Source organism: Salvelinus namaycush, chromosome 29 (genome assembly GCF_016432855.1).
Source record: "Salvelinus namaycush isolate Seneca chromosome 29, SaNama_1.0, whole genome shotgun sequence".
Lineage (NCBI taxonomy): Eukaryota > Metazoa > Chordata > Actinopteri > Salmoniformes > Salmonidae > Salvelinus > Salvelinus namaycush.
This window is the reverse complement of record NC_052335.1, coordinates 33,936,251-33,948,386: the sequence shown is the minus strand read 5'-3', so window position 1 is coordinate 33,948,386 and position 12,136 is coordinate 33,936,251. Positions and strand designations below refer to the sequence as shown.

General features: G+C 38.8%; 1 protein-coding gene across 1 annotated transcript in view; it reads right to left on the bottom strand.

Annotated features, from left to right (window-relative positions):
* Window positions 1-12,136, bottom strand: part of LOC120024261 (adhesive plaque matrix protein-like) — a 68,388-nt gene that overhangs the window by 18,423 nt on the left and 37,829 nt on the right. The window contains exons 4-5 of the mRNA XM_038968456.1: window positions 2,545-2,585; window positions 2,386-2,445 (exon numbers count right to left, since the gene is read on the bottom strand). Coding sequence (XP_038824384.1) covers window positions 2,386-2,445; window positions 2,545-2,585 — 101 coding nt within the window. The remainder of the gene's footprint in view (window positions 1-2,385; window positions 2,446-2,544; window positions 2,586-12,136) is intronic.

Sequence of the window (12,136 nt, the reverse complement as noted above, 5' to 3'; positions counted from 1 at the left end):
TGAAAACTAGGCACAATGTGTACCACTGTAATAGAGCAATCTGTGTCAGACATACTGTTCTTACATCTTACATGTTTTAAATTCAAACAAGGTCACACATAAAAAAAATGCCTGTAAAGAACGAACATGCTACTGTACTCACCAGGGGCGATACACAAATACAAAACTTAGTACTGGAAAACGAGAACCCGGTTATTCAGAGACTTTTCTACTAACAATCTGAGTACAAAAAATGTATGCGTTAAAAATAAAACTATGTTCTGCCTTGTTCACCATAGAGACAGTACCCTCCCAGCCCACACTATGTTCTGCCTTGTTCACCATAGAGACAGTACCCTCCCAGCCCACACTATGTTCTGCCTTGTTCACCATAGAGACAGTACCCTCCCAGCCCACACATTTGGTTCCTTGGATGTTGTGGGAATGTACATTTTTACTTTCCCTTTAGTTCTGGGAACCAAGCTATACGTTTCCTGACTGGTAAGACCGGACATTCTTTTAGAAGTTCTGGGAACCAAGCTATACGTTTCCTGACTGGTAAGACCGAACTTTGTTTTAGAAGTTCTGGGAACCAAGCTATACGTTTCCTGACTGGTAAGACCGAACTTTCTTTTAGAAGTTCTGGGAACCAAGCTATACGTTTCCTGACTGGTAAGACCGAACTTTCTTTTAGAAGTTCTGGTAACCAGGCTATACGTTTCCTGACTGGTAAGACCGAACTTTCTTTTAGAAGTTCTGGGAACGGAAGTGAAAATTTAGGCTGTTCTGAGAACCTTCTTTTTTAGGTTCTGAGAACTTTTTACTATGGTTCCCTTAGTTTTTATTAACGTTCTAAAAATGGAAATTATAGATGATTTAAAGATAATTAAATAAAAATGAGAACATTTTAACACTGCTTAGTTAGGGTTAACTGTTTCTAACTCCAAGTGTAGACCACATGGAAATTAATTTGCTTAGGCATGTAACGGATTTCCTCTTCGTCTGAGGAGGAGTAGCAAGGATCGGACCAATGTGCAGCGTGGTAAGTGTCCATAATGAGATATTTAATAAATCCACAGAACACTGAACAAAATAACAAAAGTACAAACAAACAAACAAAACAGTCCCGTATGGTACTAACACAGGAAACAACCACCCACAAAACACTATAGAAAACAGGCTACCTAAATATGGCTCCCAATCAGAGACAACGACTGACACCTGCCTCTGATTGAGAACCATACGAGGCCAAACACATAGAAATAGAACAACAGAACAAAACATAGAAAAACAACATAGAATGCCCACCCCAACTCACGCCCTGACCAACTCAAATAAAGACATAAAAAAGGAACTAAGGTCAGAACGTGACAAGGCATTTAATCGTACAAACACATTTTTTTATTTTATTGTGGCACGGAGAACTACAACATTTTTAGTTTTAGGATCTGTTTGAATAGACTATTTCAAATCTCTCATTAAGATCAGGTGAGGCCAATTAGTGAGCGCGGCCAACACACCTGAACACACTTAACAAGATAGAGGTTAGACAGTTTTGTTGACGCATTCTTTGAACGTTCATGTTTTCTTGTGGTTTTTATGGAACGTTTTCTTAATGTTCTGAGAACATGACTTTCAATAGGACAATGAGGAAACCTGCCAGAAAACGTCATGCTGAAGGACTGAAATTCCCACAGAAGAACGTTGTTTTACATTCTTGAAAGAATTTGAGAACATTACTTTAAATAGAACCATGAGGATCCCTGTAGGAAACGTTATGCTGAAGTAATGACATTCCCACCTAAGAAACAAATAGTTTCTTATAACGGTATGTGCTAGTTGAGTATCCTGCACTATTCCCAGAAGGTTTTGATGTAAAATAACCATAGGACAACCACGCGCTGACCATGTTCTAAGAAACATATGGTTCTCAGAACGTTACCACATCTCTCTGCTTTTTCTATGCTTTATTCTCAGTTTCCCCCATCAGATAGAGAGCAGGTTGATACAGTACCTTTACAGCCATGAGAGGGCATTGCTGTCCAGTCTTCAGTTTCAAGTTCATTCCTTAGTTTAACTGCACTCAATTCTACCTTAGGACCTTCCACAGCGTTTCACTTGAAAACACTATAATGGAGACTGAAGTACGTACATAACATACTGTATGTGATTATGAAACTGAGGCAAAACTTCCTAAACCCTTAATTGAATTGGATTTGTCAGATATCAGTAAGCGAAGGCAGGGCAGGTTGAGTGTCCGTTTGAATAAACTCAACTGTATCCCACAGAATCTCAACTGTAACCCACGGTTACACACCTCACCCCTTATGACCCCCTCTAGATCCTTAACAAAGCAACTATGAGACTGGAGCACCTCGCAGTTTCTCAGGTCTCACACACACACACCTGCGCCGGCGAGGCCGCGACCACAGGCTCCGTTGGCGCGGAGACGAGGAAGGTGAGCGGCTGCGGTCACACACGCTCATACACTGCTGTCGTTGTTACTGAGGCCCTAACCTCACAAAGGAAGTGAGCTCGTTTCTGTACGTATGGCCCTTATCTCACTGTGCAGCTGCTGAGAGGCCACAGAGTGGGTGAGACACCTGCTACAGAGAGAGAGGGAGAGTATCATGACACAAGGCGAGACCCAGATGCAGACACAGGAGGCAGATGGTTGGAGTCTTACAATGTTTATTTATCTAAAAGGAGTAGGCAAAAGAATGGTCGTGGACAGGCAAAAGGTCAAAACCAGATCAGAGTCCAGGAGGTACAAAGTGGCAGACAGGCTCGTGGTCAAGGCAGGCAGAATGATGAGGCAGGCGGGTACAAAGTCCAGAAACAGGCAAGGGTCAAAACCGGGTGGACTATAAAAAGGAGAAATGCAAAAAGCAGGAGAAATGGGAAAACGCTGGTTTGACTTGGAAACATACAAGACGAACTGGCACAGAGAGACAGGAAACACAGGGATAAATACACTGGGGAAAATCAGAGACACCTGGAGGGGGTGGAGACAATCACAAGGACAGGTGAAACAGATCAGGGTGTGAGAGAGAGAGAAAGGTGTAGAGAGAGAGAGAGAGAAAGAAAAGGAGAGAGAAAGGTGTAGAGAGAGAGAGAGAGAGAGAGAAAGGTGTAGAGAGAGAGAAAGGTGTAGAGAGAGAGAGAGAGAAAGAAAAGGAGAGAGAAAGGTGTAGAGAGAGAGAGAGAGAGAGAAAGGTGTAGAGAGAGAGAAAGGTGTAGAGAGAGAGAAAGGTGTAGAGAGAGAGAGAGAGAAAGGTGTAGAGAGAGAGAGAGAAAGAAAAGGAGAGAGAAAGGTGTAGAGAGAGAGAAAGGTGTAGAGAGAGAGAGAGAGAAAGAAAAGGAGAGAGAGAGAGAGAGAGAAAGGTGTAGAGAGAGAGAGAGAGAAAGAAAAGGAGAGAGAACGGTGTAGAGAGAGAGAGAGAGAGAAAGGTGTAGAGAGAGAGAGAGAGAAAGGTGTAGAGAGAGAGAGAGAGAAAGAAAAGGAGAGAGAGAGAGAGAGAGAGAGAGAAAGGTGTAGAGAGAGAGAGAGAGAAAGGTGTAGAGAGAGAGAGAGAGAAAGAAAAGGAGAGAGAAAGGTGTAGAGAGAGAGAGAAAGAAAAGGAGAGAGAGAGAGAGTAAATACAACCCATATTTATGCTTATTTAAAAAAAAAAATGTACTACTTGCACATCGTTACAACACTGTATATAGACAAAATATGACATTTGAAATGTCTTTATACTTTTGGAACTTTTGTGATTGTAATGTTTACTGTTAATTTTGTATTGTTTATTTCACTTGCTTTGGCTATGTAAACATATGTTTCCCATGCCAATAAATCCCTTTGAATTTATTTGAGAGAGAGTGAGAGAGCGAGAGAGCGAGAGAGCGAGAGAGAGAGAGAGAGAGAGAGAGAGAGAGAGAGAGAGAGAGAGAGAGAGAGAGAGAGAGAGGAATGGAAGTTGTACTATATATAGAGAGAAACAGTGAGATGGGGAGTGATAGGAAGCAACGGAGAAAGATTGACAGAGAAAGAGACAGAATGGGCCTCCCTAGTGGCGCAGTGGTCTAAGGCTGTGCCACTAGAGAGCCTGGTTCGACTCCAGGCTCTGTCGCAGTCGGCCACGACCGGGAGACCCATGGGGTGGCGCACAATTGGCCCAGCATCGTTAAGGGAGGGTTTGACCAGCAGGGATGTCCTTGTCCCATTGCGCTCTAGTGACCCCTGTGGTGGGCCGGGTGTAATGCATTTACAGTTGCCCTGTGTACAGTGTTTCCTCCTACACATTGGGGCGGCTGGCTTCCGGGTTAGGCGGGCATTGTTTCAAGAAGCAGTGGTTGGGTTTCGGAGGATCCGCGGCTCTCAACCTTAGCCTCTCTTGACTCCGTACGGGTGTTGCAGCGATGAAACAAGACGAAACAAGGGGTAAAAAGAAAGACACAGAATGACAGTTCAACTGTGATACTTACACTCAGGGCCAGTTCCAGGTAGAAGCAACATAAATGGTTACTTTTTGAGACCCCCCCCAAAAAATATACAGTGTATATATATATATATATATATGAACCCAGTCGGGGTCTCAACTTACTCTTGAATGTTAGAATAGTAGAATACACCAGGTACAATTTATAAATGTGGTGGTGCATCATTCTCTTTTGTCAGTCACTGACAGTCAGAATTAGCCATGTCAGCTAACAGTTTTTAGATTGTAGTTAGTCTAGCCAGCTATGTAAACTTGTAGGAATGATGGCCGAATACCGACCCACAGGCCCTGACTTCCAGGGGAAACGCATTTATTGTGTCTGATTGTTTGTGATTGTACTGTGACTGTTTTCAATAAAAATAGTCAAAAATAAACATAGATTTTTTTTTTTTTTTCCGCAAAAAGCAGTTTCTCAAGGAAGAATTTTACTAGGACTGTCTGGGAGTAGTCTGAGTGGGGGAGGGGACAACTGACAACTAGCTGTTATTGGCAGAGAGGTTTAGAACTCTATTAACACATTTTCCGCATGGTGAGGTCACCACGGAAGGCCAAAACAGGACGAAATTTCAGTCTTTTCAAAACAGCTCTTACACTAGAAGGGCAAAATCATCATGTTCACAGTTCACCAGTATTATTTCAACATCATAGTGTGGAAATATATACAGAGACAGTATTAATTCAACATCATACTGTGGAAATATATACAGAGACAGTATTAATTCAACATCATACTGTGGAAATATATACAGAGAGACAGTATTATTTCAACATCATAGTGTGGAAATATATACAGAGAGACAGTATTATTTCAACATCATACTGTGGAAATATATACAGAGACAGTATTAATTCAACATCATAGTGTGGAAATATATACAGTTCACCAGTATTATTTCAACATCATAGTGTGGAAATATATACAGTTCACCAGTATTATTTCAACATCATACTGTGGAAATATATACAGAGACAGTATTAATTCAACATCATAGTGTGGAAATATATACAGAGACAGTATTATTTCAACATCATACTGTGGAAATATATACAGAGACAGTATTAATTCAACATCATAGTGTGGAAATATATACAGAGAGACAGTATTAATTCAACATCATAGTGTGGAAATATATACAGAGACAGTATTAATTCAACATCATAGTGTGGAAATATATACAGAGAGACAGTATTATTTCAACATCATAGTGTGGAAATATATACAGTTCACCAGTATTATTTCAACATCATAGTGTGGAAATATATACAGAGAGACAGTATTATTTCAACATCATACTGTGGAAATATATACAGAGACAGTATTAATTCAACATCATAGTGTGGAAATATATACAGAGACAGTATTAATTCAACATCATAGTGTGGAAATATATACAGAGACAGTATTAATTCAACATCATAGTGTGGAAATATATACAGAGAGACAGTATTATTTCAACATCATACTGTGGAAATATATACAGAGACAGTATTAATTCAACATCATAGTGTGGAAATATATACAGAGAGACAGTATTATTTCAACATCATAGTGTGGAAATATATACAGTTCACCAGTATTATTTCAACATCATAGTGTGGAAATATATACAGAGAGACAGTATTATTTCAACATCATACTGTGGAAATATATACAGAGACAGTATTAATTCAACATCATAGTGTGGAAATATATACAGAGACAGTATTAATTCAACATCATAGTGTGGAAATATATACAGAGACAGTATTAATTCAACATCATAGTGTGGAAATATATACAGAGAGACAGTATTATTTCAACATCATAGTGTGGAAATATATACAGTTCACCAGTATTATTTCAACATCATAGTGTGGAAATATATACAGAGACAGTATTAATTCAACATCATAGTGTGGAAATATATACAGAGAGACAGTATTATTTCAACATCATAGTGTGGAAATATATACAGAGACAGTATTAATTCAACATCATAGTGTGGAAATATATACAGAGAGACAGTATTATTTCAACATCATAGTGTGGAAATATATACAGAGACAGTATTATTTCAACATCATAGTGTGGAAATATATACAGAGAGACAGTATTATTTCAACATCATAGTGTGGAAATATATACAGAGAGACAGTATTATTTCAACATCATACTGTGGAAATATATACAGAGAGACAGTATTATTTCAACATCATAGTGTGGAAATATATACAGAGACAGTATTATTTCAACATCATAGTGTGGAAATATATACAGAGACAGTATTATTTCAACATCATAGTGTGGAAATATATACAGAGACAGTATTATTTCAACATCATAGTGTGGAAATATATACAGAGAGACAGTATTATTTCAACATCATAGTGTGGAAATATATACAGAGACAGTATTATTTCAACATCATAGTGTGGAAATATATACAGAGACAGTATTAATTCAACATCATAGTGTGGAAATATATACAGAGACAGTATTATTTCAACATCATAGTGTGGAAATATATACAGAGACAGTATTATTTCAACATCATAGTGTGGAAATATATACAGAGACAGTATTATTTCAACATCATAGTGTGGAAATATATACAGAGACAGTATTAATTCAACATCATAGTGTGGAAATATATACAGAGACAGTATTATTTCAACATCATACTGTGGAAATATATACAGAGAGACAGTATTATTTCAACATCATAGTGTGGAAATATATACAGAGACAGTATTATTTCAACATCATACTGTGGAAATATATACAGAGAGACAGTATTATTTCAACATCATACTGTGGAAATATATACAGAGACAGTATTATTTCAACATCATAGTGTGGAAATATATACAGAGAGACAGTATTATTTCAACATCATAGTGTGGAAATATATACAGAGAGACAGTATTATTTCAACATCATAGTGTGGAAATATATACAGAGAGACAGTATTATTTCAACATCATAGTGTGGAAATATATACAGAGAGACAGTATTATTTCAACATCATAGTGTGGAAATATATACAGAGACAGTATTATTTCAACATCATAGTGTGGAAATATATACAGAGAGACAGTATTATTTCAACATCATACTGTGGAAATATATACAGAGAGACAGTATTATTTCAACATCATAGTGTGGAAATATATACAGAGACAGTATTAATTCAACATCATAGTGTGGAAATATATACAGAGAGACAGTATTATTTCAACATCATAGTGTGGAAATATATACAGAGACAGTATTAATTCAACATCATAGTGTGGAAATATATACAGAGAGCCAGTATTATTTCAACATCATAGTGTGGAAATATATACAGAGAGCCAGTATTATTTCAACATCATAGTGTGGAAATATATACAGAGAGACAGTTATGGTTTGCTCTTACAGCGAACCATTAACTGGCCACCGTTCACGAAAATGTTTCGCTCCTACAGACAGTGAAAATGTTTCGCTCCTACAGACAGTGAAAATGGTTCGCTCCTACAGACAGTGAAAATGGTTCGCTCCTACAGACAGTGAAAATGGTTCGCTCCTACAGACAGTGAAAATGGTTTGCTCCTACAGACAGTGAAAATGGTTCGCTCCTACAGACAGTGAAAATGGTTTGCTCCTACAGACAGTGAAAATGGTTCGCTCCTACAGACAGTGAAAATGGTTTGCTCCTACAGACAGTGAAAATGGTTCGCTCCTACAGACAGTGAAAATGGTTTGCTCCTACAGACAGTGAAAATGGTTCGCTCCTACAGACAGTGAAAATGGTTTGCTCCTACAGACAGTGAAAATGGTTCGCTCCTACAGACAGTGAAAATGGTTCGCTCCTACAGACAGTGAAAATGGTTCGCTCCTACAGACAGTGAAAATGGTTCGCTCCTACAGACAGTGAAAATGGTTTGCTCCTACAGACAGTGAAAATGGTTTGCTCCTACAGACAGTGAAAATGGTTTGCTCCTACAGACAGTGAGTCGAGTGGCCGTGGCTTGCTATATAAAGCAGGCAGACAGGCATTAAGGCATTAAGTTACTGTTCTATTGAGTGTTAGAATGGGCAAAACGAGTGACCTAAGCAACTTTGAGCGTGGTATAATCATCGGTGACAGGTGCGCCGGTTCCAGTACCTCAGAAACGGCCGGCCTCCTGGGCTTTTCACACACGACAGTGTCTTGGGTTTACCGAGAATGGTGCGACAAACAAAAAAACATCCAATCAGCGGCAGTCCTGTGGGCAAAAACAGCTTGTTGATCAAATCAAATCAAATTGTATTAGTCACATGCCTTACACCTTACAGTGAAATGCTTACTTACGAGCCCCTAACCAACAGTGCAGTTAAAAAAAATACAGAGAAGAGATAAAAATGAGAGAGGTCAAAGGAGAATGGCAAGAGTTACATGAAGTCAAAGTTGTAGATGAGGGGAGGTCAGTCATGGACATGTATTCTATGTAAATTACACCAAAGATACCTACTGAAAAGGATGAGAACATTTTATCAAAAATAACATGAGGAATTCCATACGGTGTACATAAATGGATTCAATGTTCATATCGGTTACGAAATAGCCAGCAGTCCTTTCTCTTATCCCAACCTATATTTCCAACATAGGGTAATCACGTGTTTAACGCCGGCAGTATAGGTCTGTTTAGGTGTTGGATTGGAATAGTGAAGGTCCCTCAGATACTAGTAGATACATAATATGTCAAATGTAATTATTTCATATTATTCAATCAAATATTATTTCAAATATACAAATATAAACAATGATTCATGTCATCTTTATTTTGAATATTATTATTTTCTTGCTGAAGATATTTATTCCATCGATCCCCATGTCAGATCCGACAGAGTATTTTTCACGTCCATTGTTTTTCCGTTACAGATATGTCACGTCCTGACCATAGAAAGCTTTTATTTTCTATGGTAGAGTAGGTCAGGGCGTGACTGGGGGGTTGTTCTAGTTTATATTTTCTATGTGGGGTTCTAGGTTTGATTTTCTATGTTGGTGATTTGTATGATTCCCAATTAGAGGCAGCTGTTATTTTAGAACCCCACCCCCATGATTTGGATTTAAATAATGCGTGGAATTTAAATAAACCTTGGAATACTGTAGGATTTAATTGAAAGTGAATTATTCTCTGTATGACTGTGGAACAGTCTCCGGGGAGGTAATGGTGCTTTTCAACAACTCACCAATTAGACACCCTACTGCTCTTAAATGAGATCTACCTCCAAAGGAAAACACGGTTTATTAACACTTTAATGATTTAGGGTATGTCACAAATTATACCCTATTCCCTGCAGTATCAGTCAAAAGTTTGGACACACCTATTCATTCAAGGGTTTTTCTTTATTTTTACTCTTTTCTACATTGTGGAATAGTAGTGAAGACATCATAACTATGATATAACACATATGGAATCATGTAGTGACCAAAAAAAGTGTTAAACAAATCAAAATATATTTGAGATTTGAGATTTTTCAAAGTAGCCACCTTTGCCTTGATGACAGCTTTGGACACTCATGGCATTCTCTCAACCAGCTTCATGAGGAATGCTTTTCAAACAGTATTGAAGGATTTTCCACATATGCTGAGCCCTTCTTGGCTGCTTTTCCTTCACTCTGCGGTCCAACTCATCCCAAACCATCTTAATTGGGTTAAGGTCGGGTGATTGTGGAGGCCAGGTCATCAAATAGCCCTTACACAGCCTGGAGGTGTGTTGGGTTATTGTCCTGTTGAAAAACAAATGATAGTCCCACTAAGCGCAAACCAGGTGGGATGGCGTATCGCTGCAGAATGCTTTTGTAGCCATGCTGGTTAAGTGTGCCTTGAATTCTATATAAATCACTGACAGTGTCACCAGCAAAACACCCCCACACAATCACACCTCGTCCATGCTTCACGGTGGGAACCACACATGCAGAGATCGTCCGTTCACCCACTCTGCGTCTCACTAAGACGCGACGGTTGGAACCAAAAATCTCAAATTTGGACTTATCAGACCAAAGGACAGATTTCCACCAGTCTAATGTCCATTGCTCGTGTTTCTTGGCCCAAGCAAGTCTCTTCTTCTTATTGGTGTCCTTTAGAAGTGATTTCTTTGCAGCAATTCGACCATGAAGGCCTGATTCACACAGTCTCCTCTGAACAGTTGATGTTGAGATGTGTATGTTACCTGAACTCTGTGAAGCATTTATTTGGGCTACAACTTCTGAGGCTGGTAACTCTAATGAACTTATCCTCTGCAGCAGAGGTAACTGGGTCTTCCTTTCCTGTGGCGGTCCTCATGAGAGCCAGTTTCATCACTTGATGGTTTTTGTCACTGCACTTGAAGAAACTTTCATAGTTCACAAAAATGTTTGATTTACTGACCTTCATGTTTTAAAGTAATGATGGACTGTTGTTTCTCTTTGCTTATTTGAGCTGTTCTTGCCATAATATGGACTTGGTCTTTTACCAAATAGGGCTATCTTCTGTATACCACCCCTACCTTGTCACAACACAACTGTTTGTCTCAAACACATTAAGGAAAGAAATTCCACAAATTAACTTTTAACAAGGCATACCTGTTAATTTAAATGCATTTCAGGTGACTACCTCATGAAGCTGGTTGAGAGAATGCCAAGAGTGCAAAGCTGTCATCAAGGCAAAGGGAAACAAGTATCTCAGATATAAAATATATTTTGATTTGTTGAACACTTTTTTGTTTACTACATGATTCCGTATGTGTTATTTCATAGTGTTGATGTCTTCACTATTATTCTACAATGTAGAAAAGAGTAAAAAAGAAAGAAAAACCCTTGAATGAGTAGGTGTGTCCAAACTTTTGACTGGTACTGTATATAGGGCTCTGGTCAAAAGTAGTGCACTATGTAGGGAATAGTGTGCCATAGGGCTCTGGTCAAAAGTAGTACACTATATAGGGAATAGTGTGCCACAGGGTTCTGGTCAAAAGAAGTGCACTATATAGGGAATAGGGTGCCATTTGTGAAACTCTTGATACCGCTGCTCTTAAATTAGAACTAGCTACCTCTGAAGAAAACCCTCTGTATTAACACATTTTAATGATTAAAGCACGACTGCTTTAAATATGAGAACTACCTCCAAAGGATTTGTGCATTCATCAACTTTACGATTGCAATGGGTGATGTTGATTTCCTTCCATAATAGGATACACATAATCAGCCAGCAGAGCAATAAAGTGGGCTGTAGCTTCTGTGTTGTAGAGAGGTTGAACAAAGGGATACATTGGGCTGTAGCTTCTGTGTTGTAGAGAGGTTGAACAAAGGGATGCATTGGGCTGTAGCTTCTGTGTTGTAGAGAGGTTGAACAAAGGGATACATTGGGCTGTAGCTTCTGTGTTGTAGAGAGGTTGAACAAAGGGATACATTGGGCTGTAGCTTCTGTGTTGTAGAGAGGTTGAACAAAGGGATACATTGGGCTGTAGCTTCTGTGTTGTAGAGAGGTTGAACAAAGGCATACACTGCAGAAAAGAAAGAGACGGATACAGAGAGAAAGAGAGTGAGAAGACAATGTACTGAGCAAATGTCAAATTACAGTACGACAGACCACGTATTCACCCTGCACACCCTAATTGAAAAACAAACAAACCAAAACAAAGGAAAAGTCTTCTCATGCTTTGCTTTTTATGAGCCTGGCCTTATTTCTGTT